This window comes from Balaenoptera acutorostrata, chromosome 2 (genome assembly GCF_949987535.1).
Source record: "Balaenoptera acutorostrata chromosome 2, mBalAcu1.1, whole genome shotgun sequence".
NCBI classification, from domain to species: domain Eukaryota; kingdom Metazoa; phylum Chordata; class Mammalia; order Artiodactyla; family Balaenopteridae; genus Balaenoptera; species Balaenoptera acutorostrata.
Window position 1 is genome coordinate 45,097,851 of NC_080065.1, and position 21,414 is coordinate 45,119,264.

A 21,414-nucleotide genomic window follows, 5' to 3' on the forward strand; every position below is an offset into this window, starting at 1 on the left:
TATCACAAGGAGGTGCTTAAGAGATGGCTAAATTGTTGCAATGAGATGTGGTGACACAGTAAAGTTAATGTTTTGTAGAAGGAAAGAAAGAAATGAACCCTTGAGTATTTGCCCTGTGCTGGTGTCCTGACATAACATTTCACTGAAGGAGACAAGCCTATTGACTTTGCTTCCTTCAAGCTATGAAGCCCATGAGCTGGCCATGAGATAGTGCATCTTGCTCTGGGGCTTAGAAAAAAGACATCTTCAGAATAGTGTCCACTGTGAGGATTCCCGCTGACATATATAGAGGTAAAGAAACCATTGGGGTTTGTTTTGCCTTTTGACTATTACTGACCAATTGCTGTGGGTGGTGAGTTTCTAATATGAATTTTAATTAATTCCCACTGGAATTACTATCAAAACACTAAGCATGGCTTCCGCACATGTAGACAATCCACGCACCCAGTTTCTCAGCTGTCTTTCTAGTTCCTCCTGTGACCAACAAACTGAGCACTTTACATGCACACAGGCCACCTTTTATTTTTATGTAAAACTACTTAGAACAGTGTCTGGTACTAGATGCTCTATATATGAACTCATTTGATGTTCAAAGAACTCAATGAGGTGGATACTAAGTTACATGTCCAGGTCAGAGGTGGAGTCAGGATTTGAACTCAGGCAACTGGCTCTGTAGCTTATGCTCTTGACCGTCATGCAACACGGCCTCTCCTGAGGTTTGAATGGGTGGGCCACATGAGCATATGAGTAGATTGCATCAGTTGGGTAAGCCTTCATTCTTCCTCCAAAAGGACCTCCAAAGAGGACTTTCTGAGTCTAGGCTATAAAAATACCAACTTGAGTTTTTTTTTCACCTGCAAGATCTTTCACCTTAGATCCTAGTTGTTGTTTGTTTTGCAAGCAAAATAGAAAGTCTAGTCAAGTATGTTCCTCTGGAATTCCCATCAAGGCCAGGAAAATAGCATAGGAAGCTGCTTATGGGTTTGAGGAACCATAAGAAGATCCTTCTGCCCCCAAATATGTCTCTAATAGCTTGGATTGTGTCTGAAATGCCCCTTCTTGGAGTTAGTCCTTCAAGTCACGGATTCATTGGGGTCTTGAGCCCCAGAATAAATTCCTCAAAGCTCCTTTGCCAATAGGTACCTGCTTTTTAAAGGCTAACAGAAACCTACTCACACTAGCTCTAGAAATAAAGAGAATTTTATCCAAATGATACAAGTGTGGTTTGCCAAAGTACAAGGGCAGAAAGTGGCTTGGGAATTGGTTCTAAGCAATTTTTTGGTTTCTAGGGAATTCCTAATTCCAAGACAAATATTCTCACTGAGGCTGCGTGAGCGCCCTTCAGTGCAATTCCCCACAGGGAAAGGAGAGTGAGGCGAACACGAGGACTGGCCCTCTCAGCTTTGGCCCTGTCATGGCAGGAAATGCCATTTCAATGCCATGCACACCTCAGCCCAAGGGCCAACAGGGCCTGATGTTTCAGAATCCCAATTCCCCGTCCCCTAAAAAATCCGATTGGCTCAGCTCTTGTCAGGGGTCCACCCTGGGTCCACTCACCTGGCCTGGGAATCGGGCCACATGGTAGCTGCCAGGTCATGAGTGTGAAATGGACAGAAAGGGAGTTGCCAGGGCTGGGAAGTGGGTGCACAAAAAAAGAAAATGATAATGTTTTGGAGAACGCTTCAGCAGGCTGTATGGAATCAGCAACATACCTAAGTGTGTCTTCTTATCTTCTCCATCTTTTTTCTTTTTAACTTGAAAGGGACCTTATAAATTTAGTTCAGTCCTTTTTTTCACTTTTCCAGCTGAGAACTGAGGTTCATGGATGTGATGATGAGCTACCTGGGGTTACAGAGCTGGTTAGGACTCCCGGCTTCTTTCTCTGCCCCTGACTGCTGGTCCTTCACTCTACCCTCTGCCCCACTATCTCCAATCCTGCATTTTCTTTAACCTGACATCCTTATCTGACCTCTCAGGTAAACTATGTTGTGGAAGAAATAACTCATAACACCCTCACCCACTCCCTCACCCCCTGCTAAGAACCAGTTGTGAGCAAGGTGTATTTCCTTGGAATTTCCCTCAGGTTAAAAAGGCAGACTTGAGTTTCTCAAGCTCAGTAGTTCAGCAACTAAAAAGTAATATTAATACCACCAAAGGGCTTAAAAGCAAATTGTGGAAAAAGAAAAAAAATCATTTGATCATAGCTGATAAAGACACTCTGGCATGATAGGGAAGCTTTAATACATTCCTCCCAGGGTCTGGCTTGGTCTGAACCTTACCTGCACAGAATTAGTGGCCTGTATAGTTACCCAGTAACATCTCACATTTGCCAAGGCCTTGATTAATGTTTAAAGAAACATGAGCAATGCCACATGCTATTCTTTTAAAATAGCCACTACTGAGTTGAAATGGGTCAGTTTTTTCTCCAAAGAACTTTAATCCTATTGTGTATTACAAATAATAATATCTAATATTTACTGAAGACTTTCTATGTGCCAGGTTCTAGTCTAAGTGTCTTATATCTCTTTTCCAATCCTCACAACAACCCTAAGAGACATATGTATTTTCCCCATTTTCCTGGCAAAGAAGAAATTAAGCCTCAGAGAGGTTGTGACTTGCCCTGTGTCAAGCAGATAGTAAAGGGCAGAGTGAGGATTCAAATTTAGGTCTTTATATCCCTAAAAACTGTTCCTTCAGGACTTCCCTGGTGGCACAGTGGTTAAGAATCCGCCTGCCAACGCAGGGGACACAGGTTCGATCCCTGGTCCAGGAAGATCCCACACGCTGTGGAGCAACTAAGCCTGTACACCACAACTACTGAGCCTGTGCTCTAGAGCCCGCGAGCCGCAACTACTGAGCCCACGTGCCACAACTACTGAAGCCTGCGCACCTAGAGCCCATGCTCTGCAACAAGAGAAGCCACCACAATGAGTAGCTTGTGTACCGAAACGAAGTGTAGCCCCTGCTTGCTGCAACTAGAGAAAGCCTGTGCACAGTAACGAAGACCCACCGCAGCCATAAATAAATAAATAAATAAATAAACAAACAAATAAATAAATTCATTTAAAAGAAAACTGTTCCTTTAATCACACCATTACGATGGCTCTTTAGGTACTTTTATATAGAACTAGCATAGTTTACACTTGGTAGTTTTCAATCAGAAAGCAAGGGTTTAAAATTTATTCTTCAAAAATTTCCCAATCCTTATCCCGCCCCCTACCCCAATACAAATGATCTAAAAGCTGCAAGGGTTAGGACAAATAAATGGGCTCAGTGTATGAGGACCTTTATTTGGAATACAGAGTCAAAAGGCAAGAGGACTAAGAGTTGCTCATTTAGAATTTCAGTTATTATTAGTCTCTTATGAGTATAATTCTAATGTCTCCCACCAGAGGGCAGTTATCACATGAAAATATGAAACCACCCCTAGTATTAACATGAGCCAAGATAGCTGCTTGGATTGGTCCTATTTTGGAGGGAGAAACCTTGCACCAAACACTGAGTGACAGTCAAAAGCATTCTTCTGTTTCCAAGATTTTATAATGTATTCCATTTAAATACCATCTGGGTTTCAGTAACCTGTATTGCCCTAGATAATTAGACTTACATGCTTTTTCATGAGGATTCCAAAGAGTAGCTGAGAAAAAGGATTAAAGTTTTTGATAGACAGCAAATAACTTCAAGTGTCCAGTCTGCTTATGATTTGGAGAGACCACCAGAAACACTTCTATTTATTGATCACGTTGCACAATGCCTTATAGTGAAAATGCTTTATGGCCAGAATCAGATCCAATCTTCCCAACGTCCCTGGCAGGTATGTTCTGTTAATTCTGCCCATTTTAGAGATGAGGAAATTGAAACATACTCAGGTGAAGCAATGTGCCAAAGAATACATGCTTAGTTTATATTCTTAAGCACCATGAAGCAGTGGATCTGTTGGAGATGTGTTGGGCCCAATTACAGAGACTTGGCACCAAGTTCAGGAGCGAGGTCCACTGGTGCTCGGAAAATCCATGTCAGGAAAAGGAGGGTGAGGCAGGGTAAATAGGAAGCTACCTGGTTGCTCTCGCCGGCGGCACTGCAGGCTCCACCACTAAGTCAAAAGGCAGAGCTGCTTGAGCGTTGGTTACAGACCATCTTTCCATGGTAGGTGAGGATCCCATGTGCTGTTTTAAGCCAGAATTTAGACAGCCTGGTATGAGTCTAGCTAGCAGGTGAGGGCATAGGAACTAGGACCCATGCCTACAGAACGAACAGGGTGGGTTCTCCATGGGTCCCCTGGACCCAGACACCGGCTGAGATCCAGAACAGGATCCAGGCCTTAAGAGGGCCTGTGGAACTTGGCAGGGGAACAAAGCAAAGGGAGGAGAAAATCTTGGCCAATGTTCAGCTTTACGAATTGGGCCAACTCCAAGAGCCGGCCGATTCCAGCTCTAATTTGAAATCTGGTTGGAGACTCAGGAGGACAGGCAGACTCCCGGTTGTTGGTTATGCTACAGGCTCTGGGAAGGTCAGCTTTGATGTGCATCCCTGTGATAGCAGCTGAGGCTGTTAATGAGTCGTTGGTTATAATGGACTCGGGAGCAGAAGCAGGGCCAATCCTGAACGTGGGTGGCTTGGTGAACCCCACAGGAAGGACTCAGGGAAGGCAGAGTGAACACAGTGTGGGCTCACTCCTGGTCCCCCATGAGCAGTGCCAGATGAACCTGACCGCAACACTGCCATCAGGAAGCAACTTACAAGTTCAGAGATGTGGACCTGAAGCTTCACAAGCACGTTATGAATCAACTGAACTAGTAGAATCTTTCAAAGCTTTTCTCATTCACCACTTGTTGAACACCTGCTCTATCTCTCAGGATTCCTAGCAGCATGCCTTGCTTAATAATGCATAAAATTAGATCCAGGGGTTTTATAAGGTGCCAGGTGAATGTCATACCCAGCAAGTAGAGGAAAATTGCTTTCAACTGAAGCAATACGGGCACTCACAGGCAGAAGGAGCGAGGAGTTGAGCCTTAAGGGAAGGACAGATTTTGAGCATCAGAAGTAGGATGAGGGCATCTGTATTAGTTTCATGACTGTTGTAACAAGTTACCACAAACTGCATGACTTGACCCAATGGACTCTTATTCTCTCACAGTTCTGGAGGCCAGCAGTCCAAAATCAAGGAGTCAACAGGACGAGCTCCATCTGGAGGCTCCAAGGGAGAATCTTGCCTCTTCCAGTTTAGAGTGGCTGCTGGAATTCCTCTGTTTGTGGCCCCATCACTCCAGTCTTCAAGACCAGCATCTTCAAATCTCTCTTTGCTTTGTCTTCATACCACCTTCTCCTCTGTGTGTGCTAAATCTCCCTCTGCCTTCTTTCTCTTGTGATGACATTTGGGGCTCATCCAGATAATCCAGGGAAATCTCATCTCAAGATCCTTGATTTAATCACACCTGTAAAGTCTTTGCCATATAAGGGAACATTTATAGATTCCAGGGTTTAGGACACGGAGATCTTTTTTTGGGGGGGGGGGCGTGGATATTCTTCAGCCTACTATAGCATCCTGACTACAAGAAATAGCATGAGGGGGAAAAAGAGAGAAGCAGGAGTGTTTGGAGGACAGCAGAACAGTGAGTCTAGAGGACAGGGATCATACAGTGTAGCCCCAGAAAATATGGCTTCCACATCTACCTTTTTGGTCATATTCGTGGGGAATATGACCCCCAGACCAAAGAGTTAGGAATATATGATGGAGGAAATTCCATAAAGGTAGATTTAGAAAGAATAGTCGAGATCAGAATGTACAACCAAACAGTTTTCATGTGAGAAAGCCTAGAACCACTGCTAGTATTTGATCTAAGGAAGGGTGATGTGATGGAAGTGCTGTCTCGGGAAGATGACCTCCTCCATCCTCTCAACCCTGTTAAAATGTGTTTGCACTTATGGCTTCTATCTAAAATGTGATCTCCTTCATGGCCGTAAGGCTAACATTCCAGAGCTGACTCTGGCCTCCAAGATTGCAGCAAGGTCCAATCAAATTACCATTCAAATATTTTTAGGATTCCCTTAGGCAGATGTCTACGTTCTAACTTGGTTGTCACTTTTATCTCTTTCCAGACTGCTGTTATCATCTGCTTCTGTCTCATCACTTCTTCCTCAGGTACTGGAGGCCCTTTGCACTTATTTCCCTAAAGCCTGGTACAATCCCTTGCTTAATTCCCCCAAAGGCTAGTTGACACCAGGCTGAAATGCTGAACAAAAATCTTATTCATGATTTGAGGATGACATAAGGAAATTACTTTGTTTAAAAGGAATATTTAAAGCAGGATATTGGCCATCTAGCTCTCAGACTCGATCAACCATGGCCCCTCAGGGCCCCTTGCTAACCAGTTCTCTCCTTTCCATCAAACTAACAGTCACTTTTCTTAGAAACATCTTATTAAAACAAAACAAGCCTTCCAGACCTCATGTCAGCCTCTAGTGAATCCTTTCCATCCCCTCCCATCCAGCTCCTTGAAATTGCAATATGCACTCCCCAACCAACTGCAGTCCAACCTCTGCCCAACTTTGCCTCTGACTCTCCCTAAGTCAAAGACACCCTCACTGCTAAGTCTGTGCTTCCATCCTCATCTCCCTTAACCTCTCAGCCCTTGACACAAGCCATGCTGTCTGTTCTCACTACACCTCTTGCTTTCCTACCTACTCAATGTCTCACTGCAGCCGCAGAAGGAAAACCAGTCTAGACCATCACAGTCTCCCCGTAGAGGGGTAACTCATCCCACAAAGATGATAAACTACCTTACTTAATAATGGAAAAAGTTAACTAAGTGTTGCCCAAACTGTGGGCTGTGAAATCAATTTAGTGAGTTGCAAGGCTCACTGTTAAACTAAATGGAATTAAACAGAGACCATCAGAGTGCGTCACACGTAGTAAAGCTAAGGGTTTTGTACCCAGTATGTGTATATGTGTGTTCACTGGTGGTGTTGAGTATGTTTCTTATTGTGGGTATAGTCAGAAAAGTAAAAAAGGCACTGATCTGGGTCTTCATGAAGTTAGCGTCTATATTTCAGAACAGAATTTAAACTTTAATTTGGAAAAAAATCCCCAAAACTTCAATAGGCCTTTTGATTACAAGGAGAAAGATTAGTGTTTACTCTAAAACAAGGATTCTGGTGTCACTCTTAGAGCAACTGGTAGATACCTGAAAATAAAAATGACGTACAAGGCTCACCTCTCCAGCCTCATTTCTCCCGCTTCCTACTCTGTGGTCTGCACTGTGGCTACACCTCGTCCTTTTGTCCTCCAATCACAGGTTCTCTTCTGGCTCCAGGCCCTGGAATGTGCCATTCTATTGCTGGGAGCCCTCAAATCCCCCTTCCTTTGCCAAAGCTCCATTTGTCCCCCTCTGTCAGCTTATCCAGACCAAGATACCACTCTCTTTTTTTTTTTTTTTTTTTTTTAAATTTCCATTGATTACTTCTCACAATCACTTTTTTTTTAAATTATGTTAGTTTTTTACTGTTTGTTTTTTAATTAATTTATTTATTATTTTTTATTTTTGGCTGTGTTGGGTCTTCGTTTCTGTGCGAGGGCTTTCTCTAGTTGTGGCGAGCGGGGGCCACTCTTCATCGCGGTGCGCGGGCCTCTCACTGTCGTGGCCTCTCTCGTTGCGGAGCACAGGCTCCAGACGCGCAGGCTCAGTAGTTGTGGCTCACGGGCCCAGCTGCTCTGCGGCATGTGGGATCTTCCCAGACCAGGGCTCAAACCCGTGTCCCCTGCATTGGCAGGCAGACTGTCAACCACTGCGCTACCAGGGGAGCCCCGATACCACTCTCTTTAGGGAACCTTCTCAGACCCCAAGCTTAGTTGGTACTGAAATCCCCCAAATGAGCCCCTGGGCCATTGGGGTCTGGATGAGCAATTCATGAAGCTGACTAGAACTGTGTCTCTCACCTTTTTTTTAATTATTGCTCCATCCCTCCATCCCCAAGAGTCTTTCAAGACATTTTTCACCTGATTTCTCCTCCCTCTCCCTGATGAAATTTTAATAACACAGATATTCTTTATGTCTGTTATGTACTTGGGCCCTTTGGAGAGTCATAATCCATTATCTATAGTTACGATGTGGTATAATCTTAGATAATATGATATGTATAAAATAGATAACTAATAAGAACCTGCTGTATAAAAAAATAAATAAAATTCAAAACAAAATCTTAGATAATATGGATTTTGGTTTTTTTTGTTTTTTTTTTTGCTCCATAAGAACAAATTTTTGCCCCATTGAGAATGCATGGAATAGGATAAGAGAAAACTCTACTTGTCCTCCTGACAGCACTAAGACAAAAATAGTTCGCAATCTTTCCTGATAAGAGGCTTATGTCAAATGCTGAAGAGGTTAAGGAAAATAAGGTTAAAGTATAGATTTAGCAACGAGGCTGACTTTGACCTCATTGAGGGCAGACATTTTGCAGCAACGTGGAGAGTGACCCTTGAATACAGGCTACCATTCAAGGAACTGGGCTGGGAGGGGATAGAATAATTAGCTAGGGGATGACATAAGGTCCAGAAGGTCTTGTTTTGTTTTAGGAAGATGGGGCACACTGGACTTTAGGCTGATGGAGAGGAGGCTGTGGACACCGAGAGACTAGAGAACATCGAGAAAGGGGTAAGTGGTTGGACAGAAGCCCAGAGGAGGATGGAGGGGACAAGGGAATCCCGAGCAGAGGGGGTGGGAGCACAGCCAGCTTCTCCCTGCTGAGACATCTGGGCGTGAACGTGGAGGCAAGTCCCCTCAGCTGGGAGAGAGAGACCCGGGGCACAGGGAAGGCCTGAGGAGAGGAAGAAGTTTGCCATCTCCACTCTGGAGAAATAGGAGAAGCTGATCGAAATACACAGAAGGATGGCCAAGTGACATCGAGGGCCAGCTGAATGAAAAGCACAAAATTTGTAGCAGTTGGATTTTTTCTTTTTCCTAACACTTTCCAGGCACTGTCTTAGGTGCTGGGGCTACAGCAGTGAACCCTACGTTTCTGACCTCAAAGTGCCATTGTCTGTCTTCCCCAGCTGGAATTTAAATCCAGAAGTAAGATAGTTTTTTTGTTTTTGTTTTTGTTTTTTTTGGCTGCACGGCATGTGGGATCTTAGTTCCCTGACCGAGGATCGAACCCGAGCCCCCTGCAGTGCGAGCGCGGAGTCTTAACCACTGGATAGCCAGGGAAGTCCCCAAGACTTTGTTTGGATTCTGGTTTTTTTCTGGGGGGGGGGGTTCCACCACATAGCTTGTATGTGGGATCTCAGTTCCCCGGCCGGGGACCAAACCCGTGGCCCCTGCAGTGAGAGCACGGAGTCTTAACCTCTGGCCCACCAGGGAAGTCAGAAGTAAGATAGTTTTAGATGCTGATAATGGCGATGGAGATAAAATAGGGAAGTGACAGGAGGAAGACTCTGGCTAGATGATCAGGAAAGACCTGCCTGAAGAGATGACAACTGATCTGAATCCTGAATGGCTTCTGCCATTCTGAGGGTGGAGCTTTCAAAGCAAAAGGGACTCCAAGTGCAAAGGGCCTGAGGAAGAAAAAAGCTTGGAGTATTCGAGGACAGACAGGAAGCCACTGTGGCTGAATCATATAGGATCCGGGGAGAGAGGCGGGGAGGAGGTCAGCAGGGGCCGAGAAATAGGTTCTTGAAGGCCGTGGTCAGGATTTTGGGTTTCATTCTGGTTACAAGGAGAAGCTTCTGGTTGGGATTTTTAAGCAAGGGAGTGACATACTCTATCCTATGCTTTGGAACAGTGGCTCTGCTTACAACGGGGAGGATGGACAGTAGGGTAAGAGTGGGGGCAGGGAGACCAGATCAGAAGCCTGGGAGATTCTCCAAAAGGGTCAAGGTAGTTATGAGGAGGAAGGCAGTTCAGGTGTAGGATTTGGGTCAAAGGGCAGTTTTGGGAAAACAGTAGAAATCTCGGGTGTTTGCGTGGGAAATGTGAATACTCCTTTTTAACCTCAGCAACTCACACAGGCAACATGGAAACACCGCTCATATCTGCTCCTCACCCATTTTAGAGACCCCTGGAGGCAAGAAACTATAAGACTGGGCTTCCCTGGTGGCGCAGTGGTTGAGAATCTGCCTGCCGATGCAGGGGACACGGGTTCGAGCCCTGGTCTGGGAGGATCCCACATGCCGCGGAGCAACTAGGCCCGTGAGCCACAACTACTGAGCCTGTGCGTCTGGAGCCTGTGCTCCGCAACAAGAGAGGCCGCGATAGTGAGAGGCCCGTGCACTGCAATGAAGAGTGGCCCCCGCTTGCCGCAACTGGAGAAAGCCCTCGCACAGAAACGAAGACCCAACACAGCCAAAAATAAATATAAAAAAATAAATTAATTAATAAAAAATAAAAAAAAAAGAAACTATAAGACTAACTGGACATGTTTTTCTCTGTCCACCCTACCAGCATCTTTCCAGTATTTAGTTTTTAACAGAGTTTATTTTTTAGAGGAGTTTTAGTTTTAGGTTTTTAAATAGACATTTTTTTACAGCAGTTTTTTAGAACAGGGGTTGGGGGGAGGGGAGATGAATAGGTGGAGCACAAAGGATTTTTAGGGCAGTGAAACTACTCTGTATGATACTATTTTGGTGGATACATGCAATTATACCTTTGTGCAAGTGCATAGAATGGGCAACACAAAGAGTGAGGCCAGATGGAAATTATTGTCTTTGGGTGATTATAATGTGTTAATGTAGATTCATCAGTTGTAACAAAGGTACTGCTCTGTCGGGGATGTTGATAGGGGAGGTTATGCATTTGTAGGGGCAGGGAGTATATGGGAAGATCTCTGTATCTTCTTCTCAGTTTTGCTGGGACTCTTTCTAGGAATTTAAAGCCAAATCCTTAGTACCTTATCTATTTCCTGCCACTGGCAGTGAGTTCTGTTTTTGACTTACCACTCAGAGAGGCACTGAGGAAAACAGCTCTCAATATTTTATGAGCTAGAGGACATTAACATCTCAAAGAGTACATTTTTCCCTTGAGGGTCACCAACCTGCAAAATGAAGGTCAAAAAAGCTGAGTGTGAACGTGATTAGGGCATGTTCTTAAATATATATCAAAATGTCCACACAGATTTCTAGAGTAATAGAAAAGAGCTAAAGGAAATGGTTCCCTTCTGTTTTCAGATTTTTAATTTTTTGTAGATTTTTTTTTTTCATTCTAAGAAAACGGATATGCGTTTTAAGGAAAGGTATTCCGGAGTCTACCCATTCTAGAAAATACTAACCTCTGTGGAGAGGAAGTTTTCTATGTTTAAAACCTTCTTGAGTGTATGCGCATTGCATACACACTGCAGAAATGAAAAGCACAAATGTGTCTATAGTGGTAAGCAAGCCTCCCCCCAGCCCCTGCCTCTTGATCACTCTGTTACCCTCTCAGGAGGTACCTGCCATTCCCCATGACACAGCTTTCAGAGAGATTCTATTTGTACAAGCAAATACCTACTTATAAAAAAGATAAATTGTAGTGTATAATATGCTGTTCTGGACTTTTCTTTCGTACCTAACAGGTCTTGGAGATCCGTCTATAGCAGTGGATAAAGAGTTGCCGCATGCTTTTTCAATGTAAGTTTAATGTTAAGGTATTACAGTTAAGAAATTATATGTTATTTATTTTTGCCAATGAAACAGCAGAGCTGCAACTAGATTAATCCTTAGTTTTCTGGGCTTTAGTATCAAATAGTTCAAAGCTTTAACATTTTCTCTCCCCCGGGGCTCTATTTTCCTTGCTAAGATGCCCCATTCTATGCCTGTCCAACTCCCATCTGAGGTTCGACATCATTGTCTGGTTTAGTCCTAGGATCTCATTTTTGATGAGTCAAATGTAATAAACCCAGATGGCGTGGCTCAGATGTCCCTTAAGTATAAAAGATTAAAGGATGAAGTGAAAGTAAATGTATAGGACAGAGGGTTGAGGGTTTGTTGAATGTTTGATATTTGAATGTGTGTGCGTGTGCATCTTAATTCCTAATCAGTTACAGCTAAATTCACCTCCCCCCAGCTTTGCACTTGGCGACTAGAATTAATGCAGTTTTAGCTCATATCATAAGACGAGTGCACGTCTCTGGGCTGTTCTGATCCGCTAGATCACTGTAGTTCACAAGGACAGAGCACTCCCTCAGATATTTCTCAAACACTGTTTCTGATTCTCTTTTTCTCTGGGGGTAAGCAAGGCAGACACACTTGCCAAGGATAACTGAGAATGTAAGGGCAATCCTTGACTCGGCAGCTCGAGCAGGCTGTGTGCTAAAAGCAACTTCGAAACATGCTCTAAAAATAGCCGTTCATTGTCGGCAGGAGTGAAAACACAAGAGGGAGTGTGCGGCGGGCGCTGTGATTCAGGCCTAATTAAAGGGTTGCGTCTGTGCAGGGTTATAAGCGAAGAGCGGCTCCAACAGATCCTCTTGTCAGTAGGCAACCGCGAGGGTTCAACGCGGACAACATAGCCGGGGCGGAAGGCGTTCGATGCTGGCTTTGCCTCCACTATGGCAAAAATCATCTTGAGGCATCTCATAGAGACTCCAGTGCGATACGAGGAGGAGTTTGAAGCTCGAGGTTTGGAAGACTGCAGGCTGGATCACGCTTTATATGAACTGCCCGGGCCAACCACCGTGGACCTGGGGAAAGCCAGGGTGGCCCAGGCTGCCCCGGTGGACACCGCAGAGATGCCGCCCCAGAGAGACAAATCCCGCTTCCAGGTCCTGCTGGACGTGGTCCAGTTCCAACCCGAAGATATCATCATTCAGACCTTCGAAGGCTGGCTGCTGATTAAGGCTCAACATGGAACCAGAATGGACGAGCACGGTTTTATCTCAAGAAGCTTCACCCGACAGTATAAACTGCCCGACGGCATTGAAACCAAAGATTTGTCTGCCATCCTGTGTCACGATGGAATTCTGGTGGTGGAAGTAAAGGATTCAGTTGGGACCAAGTGATATCTTATCGGTGCCTGTTCATGCAGCACGAGGAAGATTCTAGTTCAGCCCATGGTATCACGAGAATGTGTGTATTACCTACCTTTGAAATGATTTTTATGAAGATTAAAAATATAGACATAGTTCCTGGTATATTGAGGTTGTCTTTGTTACTTTTACTCAGAAAGGAAAATTGTTAAATATGTTCCTACAGCTCAAGTTGTTGCTATTCTTACACCTGAGAAACAGTGACAGTTTAGGAGACCATAGTCTGATAGCAGAGACGACTCAGAATTATTTCTTCGTTACTCCAACAATGCCAGAGAAGCTGCATTTTTAACAATTGATGGCAAAAGAGCAACACTAATTTAAGAAATTCTTATCCATTTTATGAAAACTTTTTATATCGCTAAAAAGAGCTGTGATCCCCTTCTCTTGATAAGCTTTTATTCTCTGTATTTTATTACAGTGGAGTGGAGCTTTGTAAACATAGAGTCTGAAGGTTAAAATATAGTATTTGAAAACTGGGTCTGAAATATATTTATGATTCACTACATTTGTTACTGCCTTAAACTTATGTTGGAATTTTCAGATATAAATCTGATTTTTTAAAGTTGCAAATACGTACCTCTTTTTTTTTTTTTTAACTAAACTTGATCTTATCTGCGGTGTTTTCTAAAGCACAGCGTATGTTCTGTGGATATTTATGAAACATTAAGATGTATTAACTCTTACTCATAAATTGAGTTTAGGAAACCACTTTAAAAAGTACAATTATTGAATTCAAAAAATTTTAAACTATGCTTTTTAAATGTTACTTAAAATTTTAGATTTCGGAAGATGGCAAAATGTACTGCATCTGTTCTCACTGCATAATCCTTAGCTTTAAATAGCCTGGCAGGCAGTGGAAGTTCGGAGGCCCGAACTTACATGGGAGTCTGAGTTTTTACAGCACAGGGGCTGCTTCTATTTCCCCCTACTGCTGCTTTGGCCCAAGGGAGCGCCTGACACACTGGTGGTTAGGAATATTGTGTTCAACAGCTGGTATGTGACATTCCAAAGATTTGCTATCTCATTCTGTACATATGAAATATTTCTTTGAGGAAGTAGCTGCTTTTACCCCATACCCCATGTGAGGCTGAGGACAGTGCTATGAATAGAAGAGGAATTCGGGTGTGGAAGACACCAGGGTAGCTACTGACTGCTGACAATACTGCTGAACTCCTCTATGGCGCTTTATTCGTAGTTCACATGCAAACACGAGAGACATGAAACAACCGAAAAATAAATCGGACAGTCATGCAAGTGGTTTTGAAAACAGAGATGTTTGTTTACGGTCTAATTAAATTGAAAGGATTTTGAAGCTTCATGTTCATATGAGGTTACGGCCCATGCAGTGATGTTTGTGCATGCAACTCTAGAATCACAAATTTTGTTTGACAAAGTGAATATTACAGACCACCTCTGCTACATAACAAAGTTAATGGTAATTAATGGGATTGCATCTACTAATATGATTAGAACTGAGATACCATTTGTCCTACATTATTCTTTCCCACTGCTGGACAGAACAGAGTGAACATGAACTAGTGCTTTGAGAAACAAACACAAAAACCCCTCTCATGTGGCCTTGATCTTACTCTAGATGAGATCTTCTGAGAAAGTTCAGAAAGTGAAATTCTTACCACCAGGAGCCACTGAGGAAATGTTTAAAAATTAAAATTAAAATAAACACATCATTCAATTAGCATTTCTTTTTTCTAAGATAAATTTCAAAGTAATACACAGCCAGTTTTTTGATTTGGAAAATAGATCAAACATTATCAAAAATAAAAACCATTTATTGGTTGATAACATTTTCAACTAATCTTCACCATTCCTTACTTTAAATACTACTCTAAAGTATAAATGCTTGTGGTTGTAGGTTGGGGATAGAAGTGGTGAAAAAAAAAGAAAAAAAAACCCATTAATATTCTTCTATGACCATGAGAGAGCTACTTTTTTTTTTTTTTTTACAAGACATTTTCTTTTTTTTTTTTTTTTTTTAATTTTATTTTTATTTATTTATTTATTTACTTATGGCTGTGTTGGGTCTTCGTTTCTGTGCGAGGGCTTCCTCCAGTTGCGGCAAGCGGGGGCCATTCTTCATCGCGGTGCGCGGGCCTGTCACTGTCGCGGCCTCTCTTGTTGCGGAGCACAGGCTCCAGACGCGCAGGCTCAGCAATTGTGGCTCACGGGCCCAGCCGCTCCGTGGCATGTAGGATCTTCCCGGACCAGGGCTCGAACCCGTGTCCCCTGCATTGGCAGGCAGATTCTCAACCGCTGCGCCACCAGGGAAGCCCGAGAGAGCTACTTTTAATTCCTAATTCAATCTTCTCTTACACATAAATACATGTATCACTCTTCACAAAATTAGGACTATATTTGCAAGGAGTTTTTTTTGTTTTGTTTTGTTTCTTAACATCTTTATTGGAGTAAAATGGCTTTACAATTATGTATTAGTTTCTGCTGTATAACAAAGTGAATCAGCTATACGTATACATATATCCCCATATCTCTTCCCTCTTGCATTTCCCTCCCACCCTCCCTATCCCACCCCTCTAGTTGGACACGAAGCACCGAGCTGATTTCCCTGTGCTATGCAGCTGCTTCCCACTAGCTATCTATTTGACATTTGGTAGTGTATATATGTCCATGCCACTCTCTCACTTCATCCCAGCTTACCCTTCCCCTTCCCTGTGTCCTCAAATCCATTCTCTACGCCTGTGTCTTTATTCCTGTCATGCCCCTACATTCTTCAGAACCATTTTTTTTTTTTTTAGATTCCATATATGTGTGTTAGCATATGGTATTTGTTTTTCTCTTTCTGACTTACTTCACTCTGTCTCTAGGTCCATCCACCTCACTACAAATAACTCAATTTCGTTTCTTTTTATGGCTGAGTAATATTCTGTTGTATATCTGTGCCACATCTTCTTTATCCATTCATCTGTCAATGGACACTTAGGTTGCTTCCATGTCCTGGCTATTGTAAATAGAGCTGCAATGAACATTGTGGTACATGACTCTTTTTGACCTATGGTTTTCTCAGGGTATATGCCCAGTAATGGGATGCTGGGTCATATGGTAGTTCTATTTTTAGTTTTTTAAGGAACTCCCATACTGTTCTCCATAGTGGCTGTATCAATTTACATTCCCATCAACAGTGCAAGAGGGTTCCTTTTTCTCCACATCCTCTCCAGCATTTATTGTTTGTAGATTTTTTGATGATGGCCATTCTGACTGGTGTGAGGTGATACCTCACTGTAGTTTTGATTTGCATTTCTCTAATGATTAGTGATGTTGAGCATTCTTTCATGTGTGTGTTGGCAATCTGTATATCTTCTTTGAAGAAATGTCTATTTAGGTCTTCTGCCCATTTTTGGATTGGGTTGTTTGTTATTTTGATATTGAGCTGCATGAGCTGCTTGTATATTTTGGAGATTAATCCTTTGTCAGTTGCTTCACTTGCAAATATTTTCTCACATTCTGAGGGTTGTCTTTTCGTCTTGTTTATGGTTTCCTTTGCTGTGTAAAAGCTTTGAAGTTCCATTAGGTCCCATTTGTTTATTTTTGTTTTTATTTCCATTTCTACAGGAGGTTGGTAAAAAAGGATCTTGCTGTGATTTATGTCATAGAGTGTTCTGCCTATGTTTTCCTCTAAGAGTTTTATAGTGTCTGGCCTTACATTTAGGTCTTTAATCCATTTTGGGTTTATTTTTGTATATGGTGTTAGGGAGTGTTCTAATTTCATTCTTTTACACGTAGCTGTCCAGTTTTCCCAGCACCACTTATTGAAGAGGCTGTCTTTTCTCCATTGTATATCCTTGCCTCCTTGATCAAAGATAAGGTGACCATATGTGCATGGGTTTATCTCTGGGCTTTCTATTCTGTTCCATTGATCTATATTTCAGTTTTTGTGCCAGTACCATACTACTTGATTACTGTAGCTTTGAGGTATAGTCTGAAGTCCAGGAGCCTGATTCTTCCAGCTCTGTTTTTCTTTCTCAAGATTGCTTTGGCTATTTGGGGTCTTTTGTGTTTCCATACAAATTGTGAAATTTTTTGTTCTAGTTCTGTGAAAAATGCCATTGGTAGTTTGATAGGGATTACATTGAATCTGCAGATTGCTTTGTGTAGCATAGTCATTTTCACAATGTTGATTCTTCCAATCCAAGAACATGGTATATATCTCCATCTATTTGTATCATCTTTGATTTCTTTCATCAGTGTCTTATAGTTTTCTGCATACAGGTCTTTTGTCTCCTTAGGTAGGTTTATTCCTAGGTATTTTATTCTTTCTGTTGCAATGGTACATAGGAGTGTTTCCTTAATTTCTCTTTCAGATTTTTCATCATTAGTGTATAGGATTGCAAGAGATTTCTGTGCATTAATTTTGTATCCTGCTACTTTACCAAATTCATTGATTAGCTCTAGTAGTGTCCTGGTAGCATCTTTAGGATTCTGTGTGTATAGTATCATGTCATCTGCAAACAGTGACAGTTTTACTTCTTTTCTGATTTGTATTCCTTTTATTTCTTTTTCTTCTCTGATTGCTGTGGCTAAATCTTCCAAAACTATGTTGAATAATAGTGGTAAGAGTGGGCAACCTTGTCTTGTTCCTGATCATAGAGGAAATGGTTTCAGTTTTTCACCATTGAGAACGATGTTGGCTGTGGGTTTGTCATATATGGCCTTTTTTTTGAGCTAAGTTCCTTCTATGCCCACTTTCTGGAGGGTTTTTATCATAAATGGGTGTTGAATTTTGTTGAAAGCTTTTTCTGCATCTATTGAGATTATCATATGGTTTTTCTCCTTCAGTTTGTTAGTATGGTTTATCACATTGATTGATTTGCATATATTGAAGAATCCTTGCATTCCTGGGATAAACCCCACTTGATCATGGTGTATGATCCTTTTAATGTGCTGTTGGATTTTGTTTGCTAGTATTTTGTTGAGGATTTTTGCATTTATGTTCATCAGTGATATTGGACTGTAGTTTTCTTTTTTTGTGACATCTTTGTCTGGTTTTGGTATCAGGGTGATGGTGGCCTCGTAGAATGAGTTTGGGAGGGTTCCTCCCTCTGCTATATTTTGGAAGAGTTTGAGAAGGATAGGTGTTAGCTCTTCTCTAAATGTTTGATAGAATTCACCTGTGGAGCCATCTGTCCTGGGCTTTTGTTTTTTGGAAGATTTTTAATCACAGTTTCAATTTCAGTGCTTGTGGTTGGTCTGTTTATATTTTCTGTTTCTTCCTGGTTCTATCTCGGAAGGTTGTGCTTTTCTAAGAATTTGTCCTTTTCTTTCAGGTTGTCCATTTTATTGGCATATAGTTGCTTGTAGTAATCTCTCATGATCCTTTGTATTTCTGCAAAGTCAGTTGTTACTTCTCCTTTTCATTTCTAATTCTATTGATTTGAGTCTTCTCCCTTTTTATCTTGATGAGTCTGGCTAATGGTTTATCAATTTTGTTTATCTTCTCAAAGAACCAGCTTTTAGTTTTATTGATTTTTGCTATTGTCTCCTTCATTTCTTTTTCATTTATTTCTGCTCTGATCTTTATTATTTCTTTCCTTCTGCTAACTTTGGGGTTTTTTTTGGTTCTTCTTTCTCTAATTGCTTAGGTGTAAGGTTAGGTTGTTTATTTGAGATGTTTCTTGTTTCTTGAGGTAGGATTGTATTGCTATAAACTTCCCTCTCAGAACTGCTTTTGCTGCATCCCATAGGTTTTGGGTCGTCATGTTTTCATTGTCATTTGTTTCTAGGTATTTTTTGATTTTCTCTTTGATTTTTTCAGTGATCTTTTGGTTATTTAGTAGTGCACTGTTTAGCCTCCATGTGTTTGTACTTTTTACAGATTTTTTCTTGGAATTGATATCTAGTCTTATAGCGTGGTCAGAAAAGATACTTGATATGATTTCAATTTTCTTAAATTTACTAAGGCTTGATTTGTGACCCAAGATAAGATCTGTCCTGGAGAATGTTCCATGAGCACTTGAGAAGAAAGTGTGTTCTGCTGTTTTTGGATGGAATGTCCTATAAATGTCAATTAAGCCCATCTTGTTTAAGGTATCATTTATAGCTTGTGTTTCCTTATTTATTTTCATTTTGGATGATCTGTCCATTGGTGAAAGTGGGGTGTTAAAGTCCTCTACTATGATTGTGTTACTGTTGATTTCCTCTTTTATGGCTGTTAGCATTTGCCTTATGTATTGTGGTACTCCTATGTTGGGTGTATGAATATTTACACTGTTATATCTTCTTCTTGGATTGATCCCTTGATCATTATGTAGTGTCCTTCTTTGTCTCTTGTAATAGTCTTTATTTTAAAGTCTATTTTGTCTGATATGAGAATTGCTACTCCAGCTTTCTTTTGATTTCCATTTGCATGGAATATCTTTTTCCATCCCCTCACTCTCAGTCTGTATGTGGCCCTAGGTCTGAAGTGGGTCTCTTGTAGACAGCATATATATGGGTCTTTGCAAGGAGTTTGATATCCTGATCATACTGGTTCTTGTCTGTTGCCCTCCCCACCTCCCACTAACCCAGACCCATCCTCTGCCCTTCTTAGCCCCAGTCTGAGCCCAAGCAGGCTGACCCCTATGGGCCAACTGGGTTCAGCCAATGGGAGGCACTGACTGCAGAGAGGGGCTGGAGAGAGGTGGTCGGTGGGCAGGAGGGGAGAAAAGTCAGGGCATTTCTTTCCCCATTGCCAGCCTGCTGCAGACGGAGGCTCTGGCAGGACCTGCATCTCCCCAGGACAGGAGCTCTGGAGAGACAGCCTCTCCTCCAGGACTTGGACGCCAGCATTCTAATCCTTTTGCCCCTTCAGCACTTGGGGTGGTGGTGTTCTCTGCCTTTTCTTGTTCCTGGTGCTTCACGAACCTCTACTGAGTCCCTTTACTTTGCCTGCTCTCCCATAAGTGATTCCTTCATTAAAGTCCTTTACAGGAGATAAAAGAAATTTTCACATATTGAGGTATGGTGAAGTCATTCTGGCTAATACATCAGTTTACCTGAATTTTAACTGCTAACTAAAACAGCCTGTTTTTAGCCTATCAAGTGTACATTGTACATCCGCTTTAATTATTAAAGAAAAAGGCACATTGACTAGAAGTAAAGAATGTCCATGTTAAACATAAAGATCAAATGCCTCCCTTCCTGGCCTGCCAGTGCTGGAACTTCTTTGATGATAAGACTCCCTTCCCAGGTGCCAAGGCCATACTGACTCACTATGTATCTGTTTTTCTGAAACCTTGAAGGAATGGATTCCTGACTTATTTGATGTTCTTGGTTCTGACAAGATATAAAACTGTGTTGAAATCCGTGCTTCTCTGGAGCAGTTCTCTGGAGTGGTTATCTGAGAAGCTGTCTTCCAGGCTATAGTCCTCAGTTTGGCTCAAATAAAACTCTTTTCTATTCCTATTATAGATTTTTTTATTGATTGTTTTCATCAACACAGGAGATGGAATTCTGGCTGGTTTTGTTTGTTTGTTTGTTTTTGCCAGAACCCTGATTGATTGACTTCTTCTTCTTCTCTTATTTTTTAAAAAATTTTTATTGGAGTATAACTGATTTACAATGTTGTGTTAGTTTCTGCTGTACAGCAAAGTGAATCAGTTATACATATACATATATCCACTCTTTTTTAGACTTTTTTCCCCATATAGGCCATTACAGAGTATTGAGTAGAGTTCCCCATGCTATACAGTAGGTCCTTATTAGTTATCTGTTTTATATACAGTAGTGTGTATATGTCAATCCCAATCTCCCAGTTTATCCCTTCCCCTGCTTTACTTCTTAAGTGATTTTAAAAAAAAATAGTACATTACTTTCTTTTGCTAGCAAACATGAACTGATTTGTAATGGCTATGCACTATTGCAACACAGATAAACAGTATTATAATTTAACCATTCCTTTTCACTACTGGCCCCAACAGGAAGCAGATGGCACTGTTAAATTTGAATAATTCAAATTAGAATAATTTATTTATAAAGAGATTAATTACAAAGGAGAGAGCAGGGTGGAGAGGAGCTACAAGGCAGTGTCATAACCTGAGGGTAGCATTGTGGAGCTCTTAGGTCCCCCAGTCCGGAGGGATGAGAGGAGGAAGCAGGTCTCAGAAATTAAAAAGAAAGTCAGATAGAGGAGACCATCAGCTGTAACTTTCATTTGAGGGACACAACCAGCCCAAGGTGACCTCATAGGCACCGGGAGAATAAATAGTTCCTCCCTCCAGTCTCCTACCAGGGCACCCCATTGGCTGGACTTATCTGGTAGCCAGAGGGTGTGGGCTTCCTGTAGATACAGTTCAACAACCTCCCAGGGCAGAGAAAAGTGGAGAGTGATTCCTGGGGTCCAGGGGCAAACTCCAGCACTTCAGTAAAGTGAGGACTGTTGCCATAGCTCTCTCTTAGGAAAGCTTTTCT

At 42.0% G+C, this 21,414-nt stretch overlaps 1 protein-coding gene across 1 annotated transcript; it reads left to right on the plus strand.

Annotated features, from left to right (window-relative positions):
- Positions 1-12,326: 12,326 nt before the first annotated feature.
- On the plus strand, positions 12,327-13,098 carry HSPB3 (heat shock protein family B (small) member 3). The gene has a single exon (XM_007195583.2). It carries the CDS (start codon positions 12,517-12,519, stop codon positions 12,964-12,966), a length of 450 nt encoding a protein of 149 aa, XP_007195645.1. The 5' UTR covers positions 12,327-12,516; the 3' UTR covers positions 12,967-13,098.
- Positions 13,099-21,414: the final 8,316 nt, after the last annotated feature.

Bases quoted from the DNA above. Each gene is read 5' to 3' on its own strand.
- HSPB3 (XM_007195583.2), top strand. From the start codon at position 12,517: ATGGCAAAAATCATCTTGAGGCATCTCATAGAGACTCCAGTGCGATAC.